Raw genomic sequence first — 26,719 nt, 5'->3', positions numbered from 1 at the left:
TGATCAAAGCAGTTCAGTGTTGGACTCGGTGCTTGCTTTGATACAAACTTAAATAAAACTTCCTCCTTTACTTCAGCTTCCTCTTACATGTGCCTGGCACAAAGAAAAGAGAGGTTCTTGCTAACACAGCAATTTAAATTCTGAGAGCACCTCATAGTTTAAAAGACCTATTTAGCCTTGTGAAACACAAGCCAAAGCACTAAAGAATAAAAAAGGAGGAGCTTTGTGGAGCATTTAAATAAGTGAGGTTGCTTAAGAGAAATTTGTACACAGAACAACTGCTCAAAAAAATACTCACTCATAGAAAACAAAATACAGCAGCCTCTTCTTGAGTCAAATCCAAAATAAGCACGGTGTTGCATAAACTAAGTGTGTTATGCATTTTTGTTGCTTCCACTGGGCAAAGCTCCTCCAGATGCTCTACTGAATAATTCCTACTTGAATGCAACATGAAGGCAGAGGGCCATTAAAGAGAAGATTTAATGGGATAGATGGATGTATATATACAGAACATGTGACCCTGGACAACATTAAACTTATACAGGTCAGTGCATCTGCTTTACATTGTACATAGAACAGTATCTGTGCTAGCAGCATGGATCAGTTATATTTCTCAGTAGTCACATAATATTGAATATGTGCTGGTGTACTGACAGCTGTCATTATACAATGAAGTAGTGAGATGATCAGCCAGCCGGACAAGAATTTACTTAATCCCAAACTATAAGCATGACATGTTTAGGTTTTGAATGATCTGTACAATGCTATTCAATCACCCTGCCCCCAACTAGCCCTCGGCACCATAAGGGTAATACTCCAGGCTCAGCTGGCTGGAGTGTTCACGCACATCTTCAACCTTTCCCTCTCTCTGTCTGTAGTCCCAGCCTGCTTCAAAATGGCCACCATCGTCCCTGTACCCAAATCCTCCACCATCTCCTCATTGAACGACTGGCGACCTGTAGCCCTGACCCCCATCGTAAGCAAATGCTTCGAGAAGCTGGTCAGGGACTTCATCTGCTCTGCACTACCCGACTCACTGGACCCTCTACAGTTTGCATACCGCCACAACAGGTCCACTGATGATGCCATAGCCCTGACACTACACACTGCCCTGTCACACCTGGAGAAGAGAGACACGTATGTGAGGATGCTGTTTGTAGATTACAGCTCAGCATTCAATACCATCGTTCCCTCGAAGCTGGACAGGAAACTGCAGGATCTAGGACTGAGCAGCTCCCTCTGCAGCTGGATCCTTAGCTTCCTGTCTGACAGACGCCAGGTGGTCAGACTGGGCAGCATCACCTCATCCCCCATCACACTGAACACTGGTGCTCCACAGGGGTGTGTACTGAGCCCTCTCCTGTACTCACTCTACACCTACGACTGCACGGCCACTAACAGCTCCAACATCATTGTGAAGTTTGCGGACGACACTACAGTGGTGGGTCTTATCACCAACGGTGATGAGACGGCTTACAGGGAGGAGGTCAGCGCCCTGACCCACTGGTGTCAAGACAACCATCTCACCCTCAACGTCGCAAAGACAGAGTTGATAGTGGACTTCCGGAGGTGCAGAGAAGTACACACCCCCATCACCATCAACGGCGCTGCTGTGGAGAGAGTGAGCAGCTTCCGGTTCCTTGGTGTACATCTGGCTGAGGATCTTACGTGGTCAGTACACACAAACAAAACAGTGAAGAAGGCGCAGCAGCGCCTCTTCTTTCTCAGGAGACTGAAAAGATTCGCCATGAGCCCCCGCATCCTCAGGACCTTCTATCGCTGTGCCATTGAGAGCATCCTCACTGGATGCATCACCACCTGGTATGGCAACAGCACCGCCTACAACTGCAAAGCTCTCCAGCGAGTAGTGCGGTGCTCTGAACGGATAATTGGAGGTGAGCTTCCCTCCCTCCAAGACATCTACAGGAAGCGGTGCCTGAGGAAAGCGGGGAGGATCATCAAGGACTCCAGTCACCCCAGCCATAAACTGTTCAGACTACTTCCATCAGGAAGGAGGTTCTGCAGCATCCGGTCCCGTACCAGCAGACTGAGAGACAGCTTTTTCCATCAGGCCATCAGACTGCTGAACACGTCATAGACACCTCAGCTTCACTACTGGAACTTCAACATTATGCACTCCACACTGTATATAAATGCCACTTGTTTTGCACATATTCAACTCTGTATATTTTATATATTTTATTATTATTATTATTATTATTATTATTATTTTTTTTTTTTTTACTATTTAATTTGTAAAAATGTGTATATACACACACACACACACACACACACACACACACACACACACACACACGTAGGAAAATATTTAGTATACACATCCAGAAATGCATACACTATTATATATTGTACATATATTTATTAGTTTCAGGTTGGCCATTCTTGTATTTTGCTCGTTTGTGTTGTTGTGTTTGCACATCTCTGTTGCTTGTGGGGCTCGCACACAAGAATTTCACTCGCATGTGCTGTGCCAGTGTGCCTGCACATGTGATGTGACAATAAAAGTGATTTGATTTGATTTGATTTGACATTGCTGCAAATGCCCAGCGGTTTGAGCTATCTATACTGACATAACATGAGTAAAGTCAATAGTAGGTCTTCCCTACAGTACACTACAGGGCGACCAGGAAGAGAAAGATAATGGATAGAGGACATGATAAAACTGCATCACACTGCAACATGACCAAACCATTTATGCATGTCAGGGTTTTTCCTTGCTCAACATAGGTCTTTGAGTCAGGACTTTTACACAACCATGATGGGTCTGGACTTCTGGTCCAGATTACCTTATTTAAAAGAAGTTTTATAAACTCAAAATACAAAAAATAAAAATTACAACCATGGCGATTTTCCTTTGGAGGGAAAACAAAGTTTCCTTTCCTGCGCCATAACACCTGCAGAGATTAAAAGTCACTCGGCACATAATTCCAAAATCTGGGTGATGGAAGAGCGAGACCAACTTTGCCTATACCCCATATTCAGCAAAAGCTTAATCGGTTGAATTCAACAAAGCTGAAATATCCGCTCACAGTAACAATAATATTCTTGATTGATTAAAATGAAGTAAGTCTCTTTGCTTTTCCCTTGTAGCGCCCATCTACTGGCACAAAAATGACAATAAAAGCACAGGATGAACTGCAAGACTCTTTAGGTCACTTCTTTAAATTTAGACTTAAAGTCTAACAATTAATACACTACAGCTATAAATCAGAATCAGAATACTTTATTAATCCCTAAGGAAATTATGTGTGATTTGTAGTTTGTGTTAGTCTTGGGATAGGTAGACCCCATCCCACGTTATCTAACTCAAACACAGCAATTCACACTGGAAGAAATACTATTTAATTCAACATGTCTTTGGACCTTCAGAGGAAAACACTTAACATCGAACACAGTAAAGTCCCAGCAGACTCCAGAACTGAAACCTGGGACTTTCGCCCAGTAAGGTGCTAATAGGTGCTAACCACTGCATCACCGTGCCATCAGAGGAGATTGAACTATTTTTAAGGCGACTCAAGGGAAGCACTGAAGGAAACTGAACAAAAACTAAAGTCACCAGTCCATGTGCAGGTGGCCAGCATACTGTTACACTTGTGCTCGCTTTAAACTCCGTGCTGGTGTTTTAAAACCAACTTTGTTCAACAAAAGCCATTTTATTCAATCTCCACTTTATTGTGACAAAGGCAGAGACAGCTGTCAGCTGCTGTAGATCTTGTATTTTGCCAGGCTCTATTCAAACTGTCTTTTCTTCTGTCAAAAGGGGCCTGCTGGTTTTGTTTGTCCTCTGATCCTCTGGAGAAGCAACACAGAAAAAAAAAAAAAAAAATCTTATAAAGATTTCTTCTCCAGGACAGTTTTCAAGTGAGGCACTGCAGCGAAGCCTTCTGGGGAGTTGAGGCCCATTGTTAAGACAGCTATAAAGGGAGCTTTTCCAAAGAGGGATTGGGCTTGATGAAATGTGATGTATGCCTTACTGACAAATGATGAATAATCTGGTGCATATCTTTAAAAAAAAAAAAAAAAGCCCCTCTATCATCTTGTCTGAAACAAAACTTCTGTTTCAGACTATATCTATGCAGCACAGATTCCCATTTCCAGCAGCTGCAATTTCATGAGCAAATATATCAAGCTTTTTTTCCATGTGACATTTTTAGAAAATGGCTTGTTGTGTCACCAGCACTTAGATCATTTACAGCTTAATCAGCTTTACTATTTTTTCCCCTCTCAAAGTCAGCAACAGGCCCTTTGGGTCTGTGTGAACAAGTCGTGCGTATAGAATCGGCAGAAAAGCACATTGCTCAGTGGGAATTGATTGAGCTAGAGACTGAGGGCAGAAGGCATAATGTGGTTACAGATGCAAACTGCTGTGGTTCATGAATACCAGACAGAATAGGGCCTGAGGACATACTGTACTGTTAAAAATTAAACAAAGCAAATGGGAGACCAAGTTTTTTTAAAAATAGAAGAACAAAAAATGATATGGTGTGAAGAGGCTTTACTAAAATATCATGTAAGCATAAAGTAATATATGGTACACTACACAGCCCAAACCTAGGTTTTAAAACATCCCTGTCTTGTGGTTAATAAAGCCTGGAAAATACAATACAAACATTGAACTGATCTCTAAATGGGCGTATACAATATTATAGTTCTAAATGGTCCAAAATTTAAGCTGAGGAGAACTGGTGGAGGAGATGGGTTTACCCTTAAGCTGCTGTATGCTATTCCTGGTGAGAAAATGGGCCGTACTGGCCTACATACCTGTATCCTGCAAGCATTTAATGGACTCCATCTGATGAAGCTGAAAGGCCAAACTGCTCCGAAATCAGTTTCCATAACAATCAATTTTACCTGATTGTTTTACTTTCAAGTTTTCTTTACTAATGAGCTTCGAATGAAGTAGAGTCATCGTTCACATTATAAGTGAATGAAATAATCGTGCATGTCTTTGCAGTGCAAGTACCGAGACGGATCCAATGGGCCAAATTTAATGAGCCAAAAAGTTTGACCGACTTCCTAGTGAAATGCACCAGGATGACAGAACATTCAAAATGTTAAACACACAGTGGATGGCAAGAGAACCACAGCTTAACGTTCAGGAATTGGCCACAACAGTAAAACCACCTTCCCTATAATGTGTAAATCTCTGACCCATCATGGCATGGAAACAGGACCTCAGGGGGTGTCCTGCAGTGCCTGGCACTGCGACATTGGCGAGAGAGCCGTGTGCTGGCTCCAAAAGCAGAGTACAACTTTTAATGGGTAATTGCAACGCAGATGGGTAAAGAAAACTTTCCTAATTAGAGTTTCAATAATAAAGCAAATAACAAAGCATCAAACACTGCATAAGGCTCACTTGATACAAAGAAGCACAAATACAAGGACTGCGATCCTGACCAAATATGAGCTCAATCTAACTGGAAAGCTGCATCTGGCTCACTACCCCCTCAGAACACATTCATTCATTGTTGATGAGCAGCATTTTAAACTTGTATCAGCTTTGGAAAGACAAATAATCAACACGAGTACTCTCTTGCCTAAGCACCACTGCTGTGAAAAACAACTGTGCCTTAGGACTGAAAGTGTAAAAATATGCCGGGACAGTGTGCATCAGTGCTTCTAGCAAGGATTCACTCTGACACTCTGTTACAATACAGACTGTTTACCATTTAATCAACAGTAAACATCAGTTTTCTTCACTATAATCAAATCCCAAATCCATCAGTCACACCTTCCTCTTGGAGACAGGCTGTTGAAAATAAGCCAAACGTATCGCTGAGCTTTTCATCTGGCCGGCCTTGGACCGCTCGCTGAGTGCATTATGGACTGAATGGATTTGGTTAATGCCAGAGCAGAACAGCTATCCTCTGCAATTACATTAACTAACAGCCCCTGCAGTCAACACAAAGAGCAGTTTGTCAGGATGGGAAAAAAATCCCTCGAAATAAAATGAAATGCTGTCAGTCAGTCATCACGGCAGACTGATCCACTGTCCACAGAGGTCGGAAGCTTTTTAACTCTTGTTCATTGTTTTTCTTGCGATTGTTGCTTAACAAGTGAAACTGAGCAAATGTTATTTTCTGGCAAAGAGTGAGTATTGTTAGAATCATCAACCGCTTGGAGAAGGGGAAATTTCAAATATTTAAAATATTATTATAGTTTAAAATTGCAATATATAACTTCTACAAATATTTATAGATCAGAAGACTTGTGTATAAGAATTTGCTAGAAATCCCAAATTACTCACATCTCTTAGATTTTTTCTGTGTAAAGTATCAGCAACAAAAACACTTTGTATCCAAATTGTATTTTGAGATGTTGAAACTGGCTAATAGTAATAGTCATTGATGATGGGATGAGACTTAACCATTGAGAAATTTTATTTGTAACATTTAAAAAAAAAAAGAATTACACTATAATATTTTGCATGATGTATACACATTTCTCCATATAGCTATAATAAGTACAGAACAGAAACCCCACCACACTGTCCTAAATGTAAAAATCGTGTAGTCACCAAATTTCATTATTTGCAGGAATGGGTGAAAATTCAAATGCTTGGAAAGGTTTCTGCCTCCCTTCAAGAAAATGCGGCCGTTATTCAATCTGTTTTAATGTTATCAAAGAAAAGACTAATGGTCAAATGGGTCAGCGTGATGGAAAAACATACCATCATGTACCATTTCATTCTGGATGTCACAGCCTCTTTTGCCTTACATACAGTCTAGTAGCATCACTGTAACATTATTTGTTTTTTTTTTGTATTTTGTTTGTTCATCTACCTTAAAAACAACTCACTGTTCGCCAGTATAGTAATTCTTGGAGATTTAAAACAGCTGCAGGTGTTGTGGTGTATTCTAAGCAGGAATCCATGGCTACAGAGCCAAACAGCTGGAGCTGCAGCAAATCTTTTATTATAAAATACCACATTTTTCATTTTATGTGCTCAAATTCAATTCCAGTGTGGATTCAATGCCCCAGTTTGGATGTGTGAAGGGTGCTACAGCAAAGGATTATGGCAGAGTGGGATAATGTCTTCTAAACGCTTGAACTCAACATTTTCTGACATGGCATTCTGCGAGATACGTGAAATAGCGATCTAGGCACATTTAGGCTGCTTACGGAACAGTAAATCCAGAAAAAGAGAACACAATTAGGATTTTTTCCACATAAAATCACCTTAACTTAATTTAAAAGATGTACACTGAGGATCAGAAGGCATTGTAAGTCTTACTACTGTTTCACCAAGTACCCAATCAGTCAATTCAATTAGATTCATTCCAGTTAAGTTTAACACTAATATGGAAATGTTTTGAGTAAACTAACACTACAATGAACCTCAGTGAACCTTTGCCAGAGACTCCAACACATCCTCAAAGAAGAATCACTTGACGTCAGCACTATCAAAGAAATTTGTCACACTCTTCATCACATTCGCAGTAAAGTAAGCATATTAAATCCAATGAGACAGCTCTTAAAGACCCAGCATTTCTTATCAACTTAACTGCAAGAGATGAAGTCAAAATATCCTACCTTGTGGGTGTAAGGTGCTTGTCCCAGGTTAATGCCATCTTTTGCAAGTTTATCCCGTATGAGTACTTTGAGCTTCAGTTTGGGATAAGTCACAAAGTCATTACAGTCTGTGAACCTCGGGTTATGGTTCCCAGGACAGGAGGCCTGGTGCACTCTTGCAGTCTGTGCGTGACACCTCGGCGTCTCCAAGTCACCCAGTCTGTCTGAGTATGAGATGTGGTGGCAGGCAGAAGCATCCAGAGGCTCTAAGGTGAAATAGTACCCAGGTGCTTTCCTTTTGTCCTCCTCTTTTAACGCTTGCACTGCTGTGAGCAGCCTGTGTCTGTGATACTGAATGCGGACCCCGATAGCATCCAGGTCTGGTTCTCCAATCTGCTTACAAACTTCCAAGTCATCATACCCATTGTCAAAGAATGACTCCACATACTGGGTCAGGTGTAGCTTAGACAGCCACTGGAGGACGAGATTTGGCCCCTGGCTCATCTTAAGACTGGAAATAGAGAAAAAATTTAAGTGCACATCATCATCTCCATTCACACTGGTGCTGTTGCGCTGGGCCTGTGCGGTGGCAATCCAGCACTGTGGGCCGTAAAACTTTACACAGTCTTCAGTTCACTTCTCCAAAGCAAACACAGGTATTGCTTGTGGATAGAGCATTAGACAGCAAAGCAGACGCATATCAGGAGACAGCAGGGTACTGTCAGCTGCCCTTTGACCTCACCCACCCACGCTGAGACACCTGCACTTCCCAAGTTTTCCGGTTCAGACTCTGTTGCTGTCACGTCGCTAAAAGTTTGGGAAAGGGCCAAGGGTTTCACATAACAATTTCCCCTTTGGATGCAGTCAGCGAGACTTCTAAATGCAAGGCTGTTTAGCTAGTCTGAGCAGTCAAGGGAAGCGTAAAGTTAACGTTAGCGGGGGGAAAACTCTCTAAGTGAGTCCGCTGTGTTTCTATTAGATTTTAAAATTAAAGTACAACGATCGACGTCAAATAGTTGGTGTTGGTCAGTGTGCGTCCATCGTCTTTGTTTCATTCATCGCGGCGGCAACTGAGCAACACGCGGAGGTCCATCAAAAACATTCATCCGAAGCACAGACTTAAAAGGATCTCGTTTCAAACACAGCAATATATAAAACCTGAAATACAAATGCTACAAAATAAATCACAGAAATCGTCTATGGCTATTCAGAGAACACGTGTTGCGGCTTACTTTGTCCCCGGCTTTTACCGTTTTCAAGTTTGCCGTCCCTCCGCTCCATCCGCCGGTTCGTCAGACAGTGAGGATGCTGCTGCTCCTGATCTTTACTCACCGCTGTAGTTTCTATCCCGCTGGACGACGGGAGTTCTTAGAGCGGCGGCGCCACCTGCAGGGGCTGCTGGGAAATGTAGGAACGGTCGCTGAAAATAAAATAAAATAAAATAAAATCCACACACAAAAACATTACAATAAAAAAATACTACTAAAAGTGTTTATTTCCATCCTTTAATTTAATCATTTTAATTTTGAATTTAACTTTTAATAAGTAAAATAAAAACATACTAAAGTCAACAACAAATTTTCAAAAAATCACTAAAACTTACACATATTAAAAGTGTTTGAAACAGACTGCGTGCGAGAAAGAAAAAAAAATCAGTGGAGAAACCCACTAGATAACACCCCCCAAAAAAACCAAAAACAAAATCGGCTTAATCTATATCATGGACAGTGCCCGGATGCTATGTTGGTCTGACCCTTGACCAAAACATTACACAAAGCAGCTGCTGTATCTGTATGGATGCTTGTTTGTGTCATTCAAAAAACAAAAACAAACAAACAAAGAAAAACTTTTTGATAGGGAAAAATTCTTTTCTTTGTTTTTTTGTTGTTTAGCATTAGCAGGAAGTCTTCAAACTAAGTGGATCACTGGCACTCATAATAGTATACTTTTATAGGCATTTAGTATACCAATATGATTAAAACACCACGAGTACCTATAAATATCTATTACATAAATTATTTATACAAATTCTCTACCCTGCTATGTATAAACTTTCCAAAACAAAAAAATGTTGATTAATACTAAATGAGAGTAAGTAAACAAAGACTTTCCAGAGGTCTTTCACAGTGGAAGAGCAAGTGCAAAAATGTGAAAAATTAGACTCTTCTCTGAAAGTTGAAAGTGCAGATGGAAATTTGCCTGAATGTCTAAATCTGGCAGATTTAACTCACACGCTTAAACATGCGTATTCTAAAGCTGTCCATTAAAACGATCAGGTCAGTGTCAGAGCTGCCCCAAAAGTCTTTGAGCAAGACATAATGATCCAGAACAGCCACTGAACTCTGACCTGCGGAGGCCAAAAGATTCAGGTATTAAAAAATATATATATATAAAAATAAAATAAAATGGAAAACACATAACTCATTACGGTTGGTTTTACATTTATTTTCCATTGCACAATAATATCTATATATACTGTATCTACAGTCTAAATTGTGGCAGCAGATAAAGTCAGACATCCATGTGAAATTTATTTTAATAAAACTGTACAAAAATTGCCTACTATGAGAAAATACTGCAACTCCACAGATATTCATCCCAGAAGACAGACGGATGGAAGTATGGCGAGTGAGAAAACCTCGAGCTCTCCTGCACGGTGCTGTGAGCCTAGCTTCCAACTTCAATGCATTTTTACAGCGCAGGGAGAGCAAGAGTTTTCATGAAGCAAACAGCAACATTAACAGATGTACCAATAAAAAATAAATATAATCTCTCGCATGTGTACAATTGGCATGATCAAATGAAAATGGGACGCACTCCGGATGTGTGAAGAGAACTTCAGTTTTGTTCAGCATGGTGGTTAATACAAATGCTAGAACAGACAATCTCTAAAAGGGGATAATACATGGTTGTTTCAAGTTTGTAAACACTTAATATCATGCATCCTTCAATGTGCAATAAGAGACCATTTAGGACATATGTTGCAAACTGAAGCACTTTAAAGTTGAGGCCACACTTTGTAAAAGGACTCAGCGGCCCACTCAAAGGAGGATGGTTCGTTCTGCAGGAGAAAAGCTTAAATCTGAGATGAGCATGTTAAATATATACCAGAAAACGTTCATTGTCATGTCTGGATGATGGATATTTATGCACAGCCATAGCTTGGACATTAATGTTGACATGGAAAACAAATCTGAGAGTGAAGAAATCAGCATAATTGGCAAATGACATAAATAAGCATAGGTTCTGTCATGTTTTGGTCCTTTGAAACATAAGAAAATGGGACAGAGGAATCAACACTTTAAAAATCATACTAACAAAATCATTTGAAGTACAAAAAAATAGTGCAAAACCCACACAACTGCTCTTCCAAATGGGTTTATCTCAATAGTATACAGTAGATTTAAAATCAGCCATCTAAAAGTGAAGGGTTTTATTCGAAAATGCCATATCTCCATATTGCAACTGCTCATCCAATGTTTTCTAGGTACGTTTTCTTTATTTCAGTGATATAATACACAGAAATAAAGAGGAGGTTTCAAACCTCCTAGCAGTTTCTAGGATCAAGTATTCAGTCAATTTCCATTTCCATTGCTGGATATCCCATTTTGGAATGAAACTCCTCGGGTTTACTTTATACGTGTCCAGCAGTTTGGGGCAGTAATGAAGGTTTCATGCCCATAAGACGAAGCAAAGCCAATCGCCTCCCTAAACCCCGCCCCCTTACACACAGAAGATTTCTTAAGAGTGTCATCAAACTATCCTGACTGACTCTTAACGCCTGGGGAAAAATGAATCAAGACAACTTTGTGAAATTAAGAAACTCTTTGGTGTCAGAAAAAAAACATGGCCGCAAGCATACGGTATGTCACATTACCTGAACCCGCACTGTCAGATTTGTGTCCAGCTGTTGCGCTATATACAACATTTGGCAGCAAACTGAACTGACAAAGTCTTGTCCCCTCTTTTCAAAATAAAGGCCCGACAGATAATGCTCCTATATTGACACAACTAGCAGCATATCCTCACACCTCATGAAAAAGAAATCTAATCTAATTACAATAGGATTCCGGTTAATCACATTGAAAAACACTGTCAAGCAAAAACAAAAACCTCAAAAGACCTATTGTAATACATAGGTCAATATATTGTTATATAGACATTGGTGCCCATACACATATTCCTGAATATATGTATGTTTACAAAGACACAGATATACACGTAGGTAGAGGTTAGCATATATGCGTCATGAGGCAAAGGCAGAAACAGTTTTTTTAAGTTAATGGTTCAGAGAGAGATGACCAACGGCACTGCGTGGAACACGTATGTGTGCTTGGTCATTTCTACTGGCAGCTACAGATACAAACACAGCGTTATCACTTCCATTGTGCTGTAAGAGACACATGCTTTTTTTCCTACACATTGAGAAACAAGACTGAAAAAAAGAAAGAAAAAAAAATTCAGCTACAAATGTATGCCAATAAAAATTTGAATGATCATATATAGATACATCTTTAAGACAGGTAAAACTTAAATTTGTAACCAAAATATATATATATATATATATATATATATATGTAATTATATTAAGGGCAATCTTAGCCTTGCCCATCAACACATCATCCTTCTCATACATGACTTTGCTATAGCCCCTTGAAAGCCTGAAGAAAATAAGCTCTTCATGGATTTTCCAGTGTATCCACTCTTATCAATTCATTTTTATTATAGGTCAATGTAAACTCATCATTGGGGTAAACATTTTCAGCACTTTCTTTTTCGCATTTAATAGACAGAAGAAACAAAATAAAACTTAATGCCCAGCTTCATTTAATCCCCAACTATTATTCGCTCCCCATAAATAATTACATTTAAAAATAAAACAGAGTGATTCCATAAATTCACCATTCGTCTTTCTCACCCAAAACCCATTTGCTTGGTAAAAGCTGTAAAAAGGTATGGTCGGTGATGAACTAGTGTACTACCAGCCCTTATTTGGTGAGAGGCAATAGATTCAGAATCTCCCTGCCCATTTATTTACTCTTTTAACCACTTCAAAGGCCCTTTCTAGACAAAAACAATATATTAAAAAAAAGGAAGGATAAGCCATACTTACAGATGCAAAAAGACAAACTCCAAAAATAATTTAGACAGAAAAACAAACAAGTCCTTCAGTGATTTAATCATTACTACAGAAACTTGCACGTTCATCGAGTTGATTAGAATTGAAGGACAAGGGGTCATCAGACTTTCCTCCTCATTTAAGTCCACTGTGTTTAGCAGACACCATAAAGGGCAGAGAATGACCAAATGCAGTCAGGCTAAAAGAACAGCACTTTATATCTTTTTATATATGCCTGATGGATATATGAAAGGTCCCCTCTTCTCCTACTGTGTGGACTGATGTTAAATGAACGTCATCACTCTCAGGTGAAAATGGAATGAGAGTCTCCTAAGAGCTTCTCTTCTTCCATTTCTTTCCTCTTTCCATCCTCATTGCATTGCACTGGACAGTGTCTGTGCTGCAGAGGTCCTCGGGTGACTGAGGTAATGCAGAGGGATAATATTACGCTGAGGGAAAAAGAAAACGGGAAAAAAAGCACAATTCTTTTGCGCATAACTCCCCCGTGGAGAGAAATAGAGAAGAGAAGTAGAGGGACCTGCAGCTCCTCAGAGATACTGGTGTGTGAAATTACTGAGTCCGATGCTCCACACGCTGCCATCAGAGCTGGTACCACTTTTTATCTTTGTATTTCAGCATCATCTGAAGGAAGTAAAGTGGGGAAAAATGTGAATCAGGATTAATGTGATAACCTGAAAAAGAAAAAAAATTATACAAGCGTTCAAACAGATGCCGTTCACGTACATCATGCGCATGTTTGGAAAAGGACTCTGCGCTGGCCATCATGGCTGCTGTTCTCTCCTCCAGCTCGCCCAGCTTCTGCCCTCTCTCATCCAGAGCTATTCTGGCACGGGCAAGTTCTCCCACAACTCCCGATGCGGCCCCCTTCATGCCTTCCATGTTGCCTGGGCCAGGGATGTGCTGCGCCAGGCTACGAGATGCCTTACCTGCAGCTGTTTCTCCAACTAGCAGAGACAAAAATAGATATGCAGATGGTTTGTTTACTAGTCTTTTTTTCATTTTTCCCCTAAATGAAAGGTCACCAATCATTTTACCAAAGACAGTGGAATAAAAGCCCTAAAAAGGTTCAAATTGTTTTACATATAGGACGTGATAGCTAAATAAAGTTTAAACTGTGAAATACTTATATATAGATATATATGTAATAACAATACAATAATATATGAAACAGCTAGAGTAATTCAGAAGCCCGATGACTGAAAACTACACATTTAAAACACGACTGCATTAAGTATTCAAATGCAAACATATATTTAATTGCACTCTGAGGTTTTGAGAACTCTTTATGCAATACTAGAAGGCACTCTGTACTCACAGAGGTCCTCCCTGTCCAGAGACTGAGCTCCTCCCCCAAAAAGGCCTTTGAAGAAACCTCTGTTTGGAGCCTCTGGTGTCTCCACTGGAGTAAATAACTCACTGAGCATCTCCTGTGAAAGACAGAAACATCAGTACATGTATTTCAATATATTGTCTCTGAAGATATGCAGACTCAGCCAGACTTTTTAAATCAACCCGATTAAGGCCTGTATCTCCCTGAAAGAGAAAAAGGAAAAAGGAAATTAACCCGCACCTTCAGATCATCTACTGAATTATCTGTAAGCAGACAAGCACTTCACCTTTCTACTGACCTGTAATTTTCTATAAAGATAACTATGAGGAATTATACTGTTGTCTAACGTTAAAATGACCGCAGACCTGATTCAAACAGCTGGCCTACATAAGCATGTGTGCCAACATCACACCAGTTACTTTTCCTGGTTTAGACTGAGCCCATGTGAGAAGATTTATGTAAAGTAAACACAGCAAGTCTGTGTTGCTATGTTTGGCAGAAATCGCTGCCAAACTCCTTGTTATTTCTGAAATGCTTACAAATAAGAAATGTCTGCTATGTTGGACAAAATTAAACTCCAAATTTAAAGAAACAGTTTTACTGCTGGGGAGTTTTCTTGGGCTCTGAGGCATTTATGCATTTTTCTCTCTGCAAAGCTACTGGCATGGAGCTGATGGTGATCTGATCATTTATCTGACCTGCAAGTTGTCACACGTCTCCTGGCTGTAGGTGATCCTCTGGATCTCAGTAGGGGAGGTGAGGTACAAAGCCTGACCCAGGTTGGAGAAGCAGAATGTTCTTGCTATTCGCATGTCTGTGAGCGGCAGGTAGTTGACATCCAGAAGAGGCCGTAGACTGGGTAAACTGTAATCACGCAAAACACCACACCAAGTTGCTAACATCTATTTATGTTTTCCTCACTTGGTATCTCTGCTTGATCAGAGATTTCAAAATATAAATAACAGCAGACGCTAGTAATGATGATACCTCAGAGTCATTATATGCCCATTAGCACAGAAACAGGCGATGCAGTTAGCCCCGGCCATCTGCACAACATCAGCCCTCAGCACGAAGGAGGTCTCTGTGATGCTGTGTTTGTAGATGCGGGTTTGGGAGGGCAGGGCCACCACCTTGGCCTGTTTCTCCGAACACAGTATGGCAAAGTGAGTATCCTGGCTCTCCTGTGACGAGGGAGGAGAGGCTGGCCTGCGCTTCCGACTCTTCTCTTTTTCTTCATCTGAAGCATTTGGGTCATACCACTGCTCAAAGAAAGGGGGCAGCAGAGTTCCAGTTGCGTCCAGCAGGGCCATAGTTAAAATGCCTCCTTTGAGCTTGACCAGGGTGCCTAAGAAATTAGATATTTTCAGCTTAAAATAAAAAAATAATTGGTCACAGCATAATTCAAGGTCAGCTATAAGTGGCATGTTAAGTTCTTAATTGTCTTCTGAAACTTGTGCAATTTTAGCTTTAAGCTTTGTTTTCATAACTAAACTAATCCTAAAACCAAAACGTTAAGGTCAGGTCTGTTTACCCTTTGGCTTCAGTAAATAAACCACAAGATATACCCATCATGTGGATAGCATGTGACTATTGTAGCACCAAATGATATTGGAAACCATCTGTGTAGCTTTAGTCTATATTCTTGTCAACTCCTTGCACACACATTTCCACACCTTGATCAACATTTGCTTCCCCCTCGCTCCTTTTCAGCAATGAAGGCTGCTTGATCCTAGTTCTAATGCTTGATATTCTAATGCTTGTCAACAAAGGTCACTATGTATCCTCATGCAAATTTTATTTTAAGTTTGTTTTTTGTATTTTTTTACCGCAAGACGCAATGCCAACTGGCTGCTGTAACCTCTGGTCTCCACTTGGTGGCAGGCTGAGGGCCACCATCATCACCGAGCCGTGGGTGGTCCCCACCAGCAGACAGGGGCTGACCAGGCTGTCTGTCTTCCTTGGAAAACTCTCACAGAAGTGAAAGGAGGAGATGGCCTCTCGAGATTCTCGGTCTATGCTGGCTACACTTGAACTGCGTGAGCGGGTGAATGAGTTATCCCTGGCATCTGGACAGCAGGAGGACAAACAAAAGGAAATGAGGAAACAACGCATGTAAAAGTGAAAGGGGTTAGTAGTTAAACTCTCCACTTTAGCATTTTAGTTCTCAGAGAAAAACAAAACCCTGGTTAGAAACATATATTCTGATGTCAGAGGTTTAGCAGAGAATGCCTTCCATCGTATTTATGTACTTTATAGAAATGGAAATGCAGCGGAAAAGAAAAAACACCCACAGTAACATGATAAATAAACCCAAAGTCCAACAAAAGAAAGAAAAAAAAAAGAAAAAAAAAGCTTTTGACATTGTGATGCTCTTTCAGTTTACATTCAAGGAGGCAGTTTACTTTTTTCCAAATGTGGATTTCCGGAATTGATTCTGAAAACTTAATGTTGTTTATTTAAAGAAATAAAAATGAATGTCCTATTATAGGATCACAAAAAAAAGCAAAAAAAAAAACAAACAAAAAAAACAAAAAACAGGTGTTTTAGAAGTAAGAATTATTCATGCATTATTTTTGTGCTGATGGCAACTTAAGAACAAGTTTTAACCCCCTTTAAAAAGCTAATGAGGGACACCAACATAAACACAAAAGGCCTTTTAACATGGGGGAAAGGCTTAAAACATCGGCCATCACGTGTGATCTTCACAAGAAAAAACTGTAAACAGGAAAAGCAAGATTTTTAACACCGAGTGCAGTCATGCCACTGGAACTTCCTCAAAAAGAAGGAAACGCTCACTGTGAGAGGATTAGTGTTATCTGCCAAATCTGCAGAGTAAGAGCCATAGTAGTGGAGTGAGTTAGTACCAGTTATCCCACTGCAGCCCAAGTCAGACCAAGGCTGGTCCACTCACAGAAAATGGGGTCTGACTTAGTTCTACAGAGGTCCTCCTTCAGGTTCATCCTGGCTGTTGCCGTTCTTTTCACACAACACAACTGCTTCTTACATGTCTGAATGCGCCTTCGTTGGAACCCACCCTTTTCTTTGAGTTTAAAAAGAGAGTGTTTGTCTGAACTTGCAGTAAAAAAAACAAAACAAACAAACAAACAAACAAACACACCCCCAAGACATCAGGAACATGACATTCAGAACAACATGTTGCTGGACAGTAAGAAGTAGTTTTGCAGACCTACTTAAAAGCTAGAACCTAATACAAAGCAGAAGATTCAAATAACAAGATGAACACCTGTAAGAAAATACAAAGGTTCTTAGAAAAATGTAAGTTATTAGTTTTGGCTTACCCAGGTCAGTCTTTTGCTCACTAGACGAGCTAATTTTCCGTGACATCTTAGCTGTAACAGAAACAAATACCTCTGTTTTACGGTGAAACAATAATGCCTAAAAGGATTGAGATTTTTTTTTAACTTCTTTGATTGTGAATTACAACAAACGATTCAATAAGTATGATTTTTACCATTTTGTGGCCTTGTTTTCAATGTGCACATCAGTGTGCAATCACTGAATAGAACACAATTTTGAGTACGATTTTTAAACATGGTGATACCAACTGTAAGACAACTGTTGAGGTCACAGTGCATACACCAATCAGCTACAACATTAAGAACTTTGGCAAGTGAATTGAGTAATACTGATTATTTTGTTAGAATGGCACCTATAAACAGGTGGGACTATTTAGCGCTAGGTTCAAACGAACCTGATGGGCTAAAAGGAGAAAAATGTAAAAAAGAAAAAGAGCAGTGCATGGACCAAAGTCCTCTCACATGGATCATTATGTGATAAATGTTCCTGGAAGGTAGAGGTTACTTCCTGCCAAAAGTGGCCCGAGAAGGGACAACTGGGGAAGGGTCTAGCTCCAATTGCACTAGAAGGGCTAATGTAACAAATTTCTGAAAACTTCAGCACTGTTTGATAGTACAGTATCAAATAGTACTATCAAACAGTACTGTTTGATATAAATGGATTGTTTGCATAGTTTGAGGTTGGACAGCTGCAGAGATGTATGCTGATCCCTGTTAGAAGCTGAAAAAAACCTACAGTGAGCGCATGTGTATCATAACTGGAACACAGACCAATAGAGAAAGGTGTCTAAAGAACCATGTTTTTACATCATGGAAACGGGGCGTCTGCATTGTTTACATGTGTCAGAAATTACAGCAGGATGCATGACGGCAAGCCAGTGGAAGCAGTGGGACGGTCTGGGTAACGTTCTGCTTTGAGGTTGCTATGGCATTCATGAAGATGCTACTTTGACACATAACCAACCTAAGCATGGTTACAGTCCACATACAGCACTTCACTGTAATAGTAGTTGGCTCTTTTAAGAAGAACAATGCCGAATTGCACCCCCACCCCCAAAAAAATGATTTTTTCCAGGAATATGAAAAGTTGTTGATTTTGCCCTCCAAACTTCCCAGACCTCACTTGAAGTGAACATCTGTGGGAAGTGGTAGAAATAAAAGAAGTCAAATGCGTGCAAGCCCCATCGAGGTAAAGAGCTTAAAGGATCTGCTGCTAAGGTCGTCCTGCCTGATACCACAGGACACCTCTGGAGGTGTCGTAGAGCCCACGTCTCAAAGGGTCAAACAACGAGGCAGACCTACAGAGTATTATGGAGGTAGTTTTAATGTTATAGCTCACTGGTGTATATCTTGTAAATGACTACTTGTAATAAGACGCTAAACTCTTTTGGAAATAACATTACAATTCATCATAATAAAAGCTGATTTTAAGGTGGTGCTTTTGGTTGTTGCCAGTTTCTTTTCTGTACAAATTCCTAAAAGTTGTCTGTTGCAGTCAGTGACCACCCTGAGAGAAACCATGAGAATACAAATGAGGTAGAGAAGCATCACAGACAACCGATAGAGCCTGTAATGTCAAACAAAGCAAGAGGCAGTTGAGAAATAAGGTAATTACAATTCAGTGAACATAGTTATGCAAAGAGAGTAGGTGGAGAGAGAGGAGGAGGGGAAAAAAATAAAAAGAATCAGTGGACAGCCAAACAGTTAACACTGAACTGAAGCCCTGGAATCAAACACACAGAGCAAGTATCTACAGTCCAAGAGAAATCATTTTGATGTTAGTGCTGTAGAGACTGAGGCGAGAAGCAGATTTTCTATGCTTTTGTTTTAGTTTCAAAAAATAAAACAAGAAAAACAAAACACACACAAAAAATAATCCTCAAGTAAAATTTCATTTTTCCATACTATATTCTAAGTTGTGTAACAGCAGTCTACAGTATTTTGGTAAAAATCTGCATAGAAAATCTGCACCTGAAATTGAAGAGTCATCCTGTCATGCACTTGATCAACCTCCCTGATTCATTTTCTACAAAACCCCTACATTATGTGATTAGTGAAAACCGATTTCTTTAATGCAATTATTCCTTTAACTGGCACAGTATGCACAGGCTTGCGTAGGATTAAGGCACAGTGTGGTTAGAACGCCGTCATTCAGAGAGAAAGAGTGAGTAATCACAAAGAATACATCTGAAAGATACAGTACCAAAGTCATTGGCAACCGTCTTGGAAAAGCGCCTGCTTTTCAACTTCACTGGAAATAAGGTTCAAAAATACAAGTCAGAGAACTTTAGTCACCGTCTAAATATTAACTTTTAAAGGGTCATACACTTGAAAATACAATACCCTTCTCTATGAAATTCTGCTTTTTGTCATCATCTGAATTGCAGGGTGAGGTAGAGCCTACATGACAAATGGCAGCCGATATGAAAGACGAATTTCAAAAGAAAATGATACAGTCGGTAGTTCACGCCAAGACTTACCTGAAGTAGGTGATCTGCAGCGGTCCTCTGAGGCATTGGACCCATCGTTGGAATCACAAGTCGCTGCAGGAGCCACAGAAATTGTAATTAAGAGTCAGACAGGATTACGCTGCAGTTAATTCCTATTGCACATGTAGCAACAATAACAGCTCAAGTATTACAAAGGCAATCATACAACGAGGTAATCATTCAATTTAGCAAGTAAGCTCTGCTTCAGTTTACAAATCTACCACAAGTGAGCTCACTAAATGCATCAGTATTGGCTGTCTAGTAGTCAAATCATAGGTGTATACTTTAAAGATACTCTCTCTCTCAAGTCTGAAATTTGACTCCATCCTCACTGGAAATGTCAAAGAAAAGTCTGTACTGAGCTTTGGAGATTTGGGGTGCTATAATAAAACCAGAGAATGTATCTCTATGTGATAAAAGAAAAGGCTTAGAGGAGAACAATGACACTGTGGGTAGGGGAGAAAAAAAAAAAATCTGACACAACAGGACTTACTGAAGTGAGATGAGCGTCGTTTTTTCATAGACTCAGAATACAAGAAAGAAAGTCTGGACATGCAAGACGTCACAGTTGGAATGTCTTTACCAAATCACAGAGAGAGATCAACAGTAAAAACAGTGAGACAGAAAAATGCCTGAAAATCTAACTGCAAAACAGAAGAAAATGTGAAGTCTCAGCTGCTTGCTGCTGAATTTCTATTTGATTCACTGTTAAAACAGTATATGTTTCCAATAGTGTTCTTGCAATTTGCATAAATTAAAGACTGCTTTTAAAAGGCAACCAAACAAAATGCAGATAAGAGTCCTGCATCTAGCATCAAGCGACTGAGACTAAAAAGAATGAAGACAAACAGTGACTGACAGGATGATTAGGCAAAGAGAGAAAAACACAATAGAAGACATGACAGAAACAGCAAGGCTGAAACAAGTAAACAAGGTTTATGTATTGTTTTGTCAGTAAACAGAATCAAAAGGCAGTGCTATTACAGCAGAGCGGCTCTGCTCAGCTACAGCATCCATTCTAACATGCATGCTCCACTGTCTTTGCTCCTTCCAACTGAACAGATGGAGAATCCGCCAGCGATGCCCCCTGTTGAGGGAGAGGAGCTACTGCAGGGGGCGGTGCTCACAGTGCGAAGTCAGGGCAGCTGCCAAGTGTCAGCTCTGCCTCCCTAACCCACCTCCAACAGCCTCCAAAAGTGTTCAGCAAAAAATAAAGGAATACAAGGAGCGTAGCAAATTATTTACTGTATTTCAGTGAGATAAATGTTATCCAGGGTGACAAGTTCAGCAGAACACAGAGAGAAATCAACAGAAAGAGTGTTTAATTGGTTGAGTGCAGCTCACCTCCGGAAGGCTTTGCTTTACGTGGGGAGCGAGGCTGCCTCTGATAGGGGTCAGATGGGCTGTACAGCTCTGATGTGCCCATATTGAAAAGCAGGGTTTTCTGGAGGTAGTCCACCACAGCCAGACCGTTACTGTTTCCAAACACCACACTGAAAGACAGAAAGGTCAAAGAATGCAGTGGAACTCCAAATTATGATTTAGGCAGGCTTTATTTACTTTTGCACTTGGTTGAAAATGCTTGGTTACAGTGTGCTTTGAGACAGGATATAATTACGATTTCTTTACCCACACAAATTGAGCACAAAAAAGGATACCGAGCTATGAAGACTAGTGAGAGCCCAAAGTGATGTGACCTCATGTCAAAACCATCAGCTGTATTGAACATAAGAGACTTACAGGCCATAGGAAGAATTGATTGCCAGGCTGGTGATCTGCTGAGGTGGCTCCCCACTCACCCACACCAGCTGGATCACCAGTTCCACCTGGTTGCCCGGAGACTGCTTCAGTGGGGAGCTCCGCACCCTGCATCAAACACACAGCAGGATACGACAGCAGGCTGCAGTTTACACTGGAATAAATTATCATCTATGGGCAAGCTACACTCTGGATCATCATTTTTATTGCTATTATTATTATTATTACTTTAAAAGCATTTTATTAAGAGGATTCTTTTTTTCTTGTGTTTTTCATCTCTTCTGTGACAGCCTGCTTCACAAAAACAGAAGCCAAGGCAAAATTAAAGAAATTCCATACTGTAGACATGGTATATTGTCTCGGGGGCCATCAGAGGAGTTGCTCCCTGTTGATGGCTGAGTGGGAAGCTCACTCTCCTGAGGGCTGGAGGAAGCTCCCGGGGTTGGCAGGGTGGGGGTCTGCTCTCCTCCTGGGTCAGGAGAGTCCACTTCGCTAAACTCACACTGCATTCGCACCTCCAAGAGCTAAACAAGAAATAAAAAGACAAAAAAAAAAAAAAAAAAAAAAGGCTTGTTCTTGTAAATGTTTATCGACTATTATCCTATTATCTATCCATCCTGACCTTAGGAATAATTTACCCATTCACTCTGTCCATTTATTATGCCCCAAGCAATTTACCTGAACAACTTCAGTGGTAATTTCTTGTTTGCTGAACCTATAGACAATAACATGAGCAGATACTCCAGCCACGCACAGCATCCGGCTCTCGGGACACCAGGACAAGGTCTGGATGGCAAATGGGTCCTCATCTACTATATCTGTGTTTGGCTTCTCCTCCTTTCCACGAGCCCTCTCAAACACCTTGGCAGTCTTCAGCTTGTACAGCACTTGAAGCATTACTGTGGAAGGAAAATAAGGACATGATGATTCACTGCGATCAGCGCACTCTCGATAGCACAGGTTACAACAGGAATCGAGGTGGTGGTGATTAATATTGTTCTTTCAAGGAGCACTACGTTCAAAATCCAAGCAACTAGAATTAGAGATGGGAATTAGTTTGTGAACAAAGAAACCCAGAACATCAGTGACGTAGCAGCTCATCCGGCTCGAAATCCATCAGAATTCACAGGTTATTGTAATGTGTGAAGTACAGAAAGAAAGTGATAAGTTTTCTTGTCATTGGTGTGTTATATTGCACAAACTAATGAGAATTGCAAACAGTAATTTCTAGGACAAAATAATGTAGTTCAACACCAAATAGAAGTGTCTGGGTTCAGTAGCATTATAACTACAGGGTCAGTCGTAACTATGGCCATAAAAAGTCTTAAAATATGTGCACACTTCAGTATGTCGTAGTAACAGTAACCATATAACCAATGGGAACCATCAACCAATAGGACCACTTGATTTTTAAAGTTTTTAATTTAGTGCATGAATACATCTCCTTGGAAGGAAAATTAAAGATAAAGACATGCAAGGATGAACTTTTTGTAGTAAGTAATATACTGCTCTTAACAACAAAATACTCACGTGCAGAAGCATCCCAGAATTTGATTGACCCATCAGCATGTCTATTATAGCAGGGGATAGACAGAATAAAAACAAAACAATTAAACATTTATTACTGAACAAGACCTGTGCACATCTTAAAATAAGTAAGCACGACTCATTATATTATTACTTTATTCAATCAATACAGACCCTGTGATTATAATCTCAGGGTAACTCTGTGTGCCTTGGCCCCAGTTTCCCCCACTAATGGGCCATTCCTGTTAAAAACAAATAAACAAAAATGAAGCTTCTGTCTGCGGTGAAGTCAAATGCTCATGTAAAATTCACACAGACAACACAACTGAGTCATTTACCTTCTTACTGTAACCTTGCCTCTTTTGCCGACAGCCGACAGAGTAAAGTGCAGGAATAAGTTCAGCAGGACAGTCAGCAAAATACTCACAGCAGGTCACCGGTGACTCGTGGATAGTCAGAGGATAAGGGTTTTCAAATATGGGATACCTGTCACGATAATCAGTCACATGTTTACACTAAATATTATACAGCATTATGCTACATGTTCTGATCTGTATGTCAAACTTATAGCTGCGATAATAAATGTTAACAAAAGATGCTAGATTTTGTGTAATGTATTCACCAAAGTTTGAAATTTTAATAAAGTTTATTACTCTGTATATTAATATAGCGTACTTTAGAGTGGGCAATGTGGCCATTTGGTGTAGAATCTAGATGCACAATGTAAAATATCCATGTTTTTTGATGCAATATAATTATTAATACAACCACAGCTAGAAAGTTGAATATTTACCCAATCTGTCCGAGGTCTATTACAACTAAATCTTTCTCAAGAAGGACCACCACAGCATAAGGCTCCTGAAAGTCTAGAAAACAAATCGGCAGAAAATTTACATGGATAATGGCATCGTTTCAGTTGGTAACTGCATATGCTGTTCTGACTAGTGTCACAGCTCACCATTTGGATATGGAGTTTCACACAGCGTTAGGAAATCCACAATCGGGTAGTCCATCTCCAGAACAGCAGTGCTCTTTCCGTGCATCACAGTAAGACAGGCTCTCCTCCCCACTGTATCGTAAGACAGACCTCCAGACAGCACCATGAATGGGTCCCTGGGTTTAACAAACACACATATTTTAATAGCTTCTTCAATAAAATTGAATTAGTTGTGGCAGATGAAAAATTACCAGGTGTACTCAGCGGTAAATGGGTAAAGAGGGACACCAAATTTTACTGTGGTGCTTTCTCTGGGGACTTTTTGGCCCGATTTTGATAGAACCTGTGCTGGGAGGAGCCTACTTTTTAATCATTATTAAAACTATATTAATCCCCGTCCTCAAACGCCTGAGAAAAATGTATTAGATCACTTTCAATGAAATGTTGGCCATTTAGTTAATGGCTTTGACATAAGAGCATCTCTTCAGATGCTGCCAGCTGTGTCAAAAATCATTATATTTAACAAGTATCATGAGACTGTTGCCTTGTCTAATTACTTATTAGACAGGGCTTTTTCATCAGCATAAGGACACTGTCAAGAAGACTAACCTGTTACATATTCAGAATAACAGGAAAGGACATTTTGAGTACAGGATATGGTTTCAAACTAGCGTCCGTTAAGACACAGGATGGGTGGGAACTACCATCACACTCACCCAGCCCTTGTTGTTTTGTATTCCACTTTCAGGATAGGCTTGCATGGTTCTGGCTTTTTTCCATCCTTAGGCTGCTTTCCTATTGGATTTCAAGATGCCAAAAAAACAAAACAAAACAAATCCCCGAAACAAAAACTCATTATATTTTACATTGCAGGAATACAGTACATATGGTGCATATGTGAACATATGGACATGTCGGCATCCATCTGTTACACATGTCAGGTCTCAAAGACTGGCGGGACTACACTTTATTTAAAGGCCTATATATAGTTTTTCCATTAATCATGCCTCTGTGAATATAAACAATACAAGTGTGTGTATACAACAGCTCCTACCATGTGGTGTGATGATCTGTGCGGGCTTGGCTGGGGTTCGTACATTCCACGTGGTCAAAGTGCCATCGGAGTGGCTGCAAACAAACTGTTTGCCCTCATGGTGCCAGGCGACTGAGTGGATTGCCTGAGAAACCACGGTAGCCGTTTAACAGAGTGTGATACATAATGTACAAGTAACATATGTTTGACAGTTCAGAATAGCAAAGTAACTCTACATCATTGGGGAAATCAGGGTTTGTCTCAACAAAGGTGATACTTGTCCACGGATAGTTTGGGTCCCTTCAAAAATTCATGAGTAACTAGCAAAATACATGATAATGTTATTTTGAGCTGTTTTCCATTCTCTTAAAATGAAAGAAACCTAAACGTCCATTTCATGTGTCATTATAAAACTTCATGTGTTAACTGATTTACAAAGAAACCCAACAAGACCAAACATGTTTCTCAGACAACAGTGAGGAACACCAGACAAACTAGTTTCCTCACAAGAACTGGAACAAAGGAAAACAATGCCTTACCTCATCATAATTGTAGCGGTAGTCAGCTTTTTTGCACTTCAAATCCCACAGCACTACTATCCCAGACTCAAATCCAATCAGAAGCTGAAATAACAAGAGAAGCAAAGCAAGTAAGGCTCAGCTGACTGCTGTTAAACTACATTCTGCACAAAACTGGTTCATAATGAATTCACTTTATGAATGTATGACAGTTATTTATTTTACATTCCCTAGTAGACTTTTATGACATTGCTTAAGATGGCATAAGATGCAATATTCTGACATTTACACACTGTAAGAAGCAACTAAGTTTTCACTTACTATGCAATCATGTAAACACTAGAGTAGCTTATAACTATTTTTTCAATAGTTAGGAATTTCCTTGTGAGAACAGGCTAAAAGATACGCATAAACCCTTTGAAATGGCCTGTAAGAGGCAAATAGAAGGGTCTGCATACGAGCGTAGGTGTTTTTGCATTTTTGGCTCTATATGATGTGAGAAAGGATATCCTTAATATGGTCACCTCAGACGAATATTGTCTGCTGTTCAAACTGTGTTTGCAGGGGGCAGGCCAATAGAAAGACAGCTGGCTTAAATTGAGGCTTGTTCAAGACAGTGAATGAAATGAGGGGGCGCACCAAGATGATCATTTTCACCTCTAAATAACGCAGAGCTACTCCAAAAGAACTTAACAGTGAGATTCCAGAAATAAAAATCCAATTCATATGCTTCATAGGTATGAGCTATAATACTCTGTGTATTTATTTCTTTTAACAAAAGTGCAATTTATTTGCAGTGTCCCGGAAAAGCACTACTCTAACAACAAACTTAAATTTCAGCAAATGCCCAACTGGTGATAGCAGTAACATGAATTCCTGTGCCAAATTGTCTACCAGCAACTAGTAGCAAATTATAATAGTCAACCCAAATGCTCCTAGTTGTTGTTGTCGCTGCCTTTTTTACAGTCACAGTGGTAGCCTACTCTGCGCCATCACTGCAGACTGTCCTATCTTTAGCTCTAGGAAAACAGTAACTGCTAGTTGAGGTAAAACATCATTACCTATGATCCAAAGCAGGAATGTCCCCTGCAATCCATCTTTATCTAACTGATTATCTCCAGTTCACTTAATCACTTA

The 26,719-nt window shown here is 40.1% G+C and overlaps 2 protein-coding genes across 8 annotated transcripts in view; both read right to left on the bottom strand.

Annotated features, from left to right (window-relative positions):
* Nucleotides 1-8,870, bottom strand: part of sash1b (SAM and SH3 domain containing 1b) — a 64,359-nt gene extending 55,489 nt beyond the window's left edge. The window contains exons 1-2 of one of the 3 annotated variants that reach the window (XM_082515296.1): nucleotides 8,784-8,870; nucleotides 7,555-8,044 (exon numbers count right to left, since the gene is read on the bottom strand). In XM_082515296.1, the coding sequence (XP_082371422.1) occupies nucleotides 7,555-8,037 (483 nt within the window). In that variant the 5' untranslated portion in view covers nucleotides 8,038-8,044; nucleotides 8,784-8,870. Of the gene's footprint in view, nucleotides 1-7,554; nucleotides 8,045-8,765 lie in introns of all 3 variants that reach the window. The other 2 variants (XM_082515295.1, XM_082515298.1) reach the window with 2 other exon arrangements.
* Nucleotides 8,871-9,957: 1,087 nt separating this feature from the next.
* The window catches only part of stxbp5b (syntaxin binding protein 5b (tomosyn)), a 28,588-nt gene continuing 11,826 nt past the window's right edge, over nucleotides 9,958-26,719 (bottom strand). The window contains exons 7-29 of one of the 5 annotated variants that reach the window (XM_082517318.1): nucleotides 25,604-25,687; nucleotides 25,086-25,209; nucleotides 24,748-24,826; nucleotides 24,053-24,207; nucleotides 23,888-23,960; nucleotides 23,433-23,580; nucleotides 23,269-23,336; nucleotides 23,098-23,138; nucleotides 22,246-22,466; nucleotides 21,907-22,091; nucleotides 21,550-21,675; nucleotides 21,154-21,302; nucleotides 19,801-19,863; nucleotides 19,664-19,720; nucleotides 19,524-19,571; nucleotides 17,303-17,353; nucleotides 16,915-17,043; nucleotides 15,830-16,069; nucleotides 14,991-15,348; nucleotides 14,702-14,867; nucleotides 13,989-14,100; nucleotides 13,397-13,617; nucleotides 9,958-13,294 (exon numbers count right to left, since the gene is read on the bottom strand). In XM_082517318.1, the coding sequence (XP_082373444.1) occupies nucleotides 13,253-13,294; nucleotides 13,397-13,617; nucleotides 13,989-14,100; nucleotides 14,702-14,867; nucleotides 14,991-15,348; nucleotides 15,830-16,069; nucleotides 16,915-17,043; nucleotides 17,303-17,353; nucleotides 19,524-19,571; nucleotides 19,664-19,720; nucleotides 19,801-19,863; nucleotides 21,154-21,302; nucleotides 21,550-21,675; nucleotides 21,907-22,091; nucleotides 22,246-22,466; nucleotides 23,098-23,138; nucleotides 23,269-23,336; nucleotides 23,433-23,580; nucleotides 23,888-23,960; nucleotides 24,053-24,207; nucleotides 24,748-24,826; nucleotides 25,086-25,209; nucleotides 25,604-25,687 (2,940 nt within the window). In that variant the 3' untranslated portion in view covers nucleotides 9,958-13,252. The remainder of the gene's footprint in view (nucleotides 13,295-13,396; nucleotides 13,618-13,988; nucleotides 14,101-14,701; nucleotides 14,868-14,990; nucleotides 15,349-15,829; nucleotides 16,070-16,914; nucleotides 17,044-17,302; nucleotides 17,354-19,523; nucleotides 19,572-19,663; nucleotides 19,721-19,800; nucleotides 19,864-21,153; nucleotides 21,303-21,549; nucleotides 21,676-21,906; nucleotides 22,092-22,245; nucleotides 22,467-23,097; nucleotides 23,139-23,268; nucleotides 23,337-23,432; nucleotides 23,581-23,887; nucleotides 23,961-24,052; nucleotides 24,208-24,747; nucleotides 24,827-25,085; nucleotides 25,210-25,603; nucleotides 25,688-26,719) is intronic. The other 4 variants (XM_082517320.1, XM_082517319.1, XM_082517321.1 and 1 more) reach the window with 4 other exon arrangements.

This window comes from Aulonocara stuartgranti (genome assembly GCF_965226115.1).
Source record: "Aulonocara stuartgranti genome assembly, chromosome: 19".
Lineage (NCBI taxonomy): Eukaryota > Metazoa > Chordata > Actinopteri > Cichliformes > Cichlidae > Aulonocara > Aulonocara stuartgranti.
This window is presented reverse-complemented; position numbering and strand designations above follow the sequence as displayed.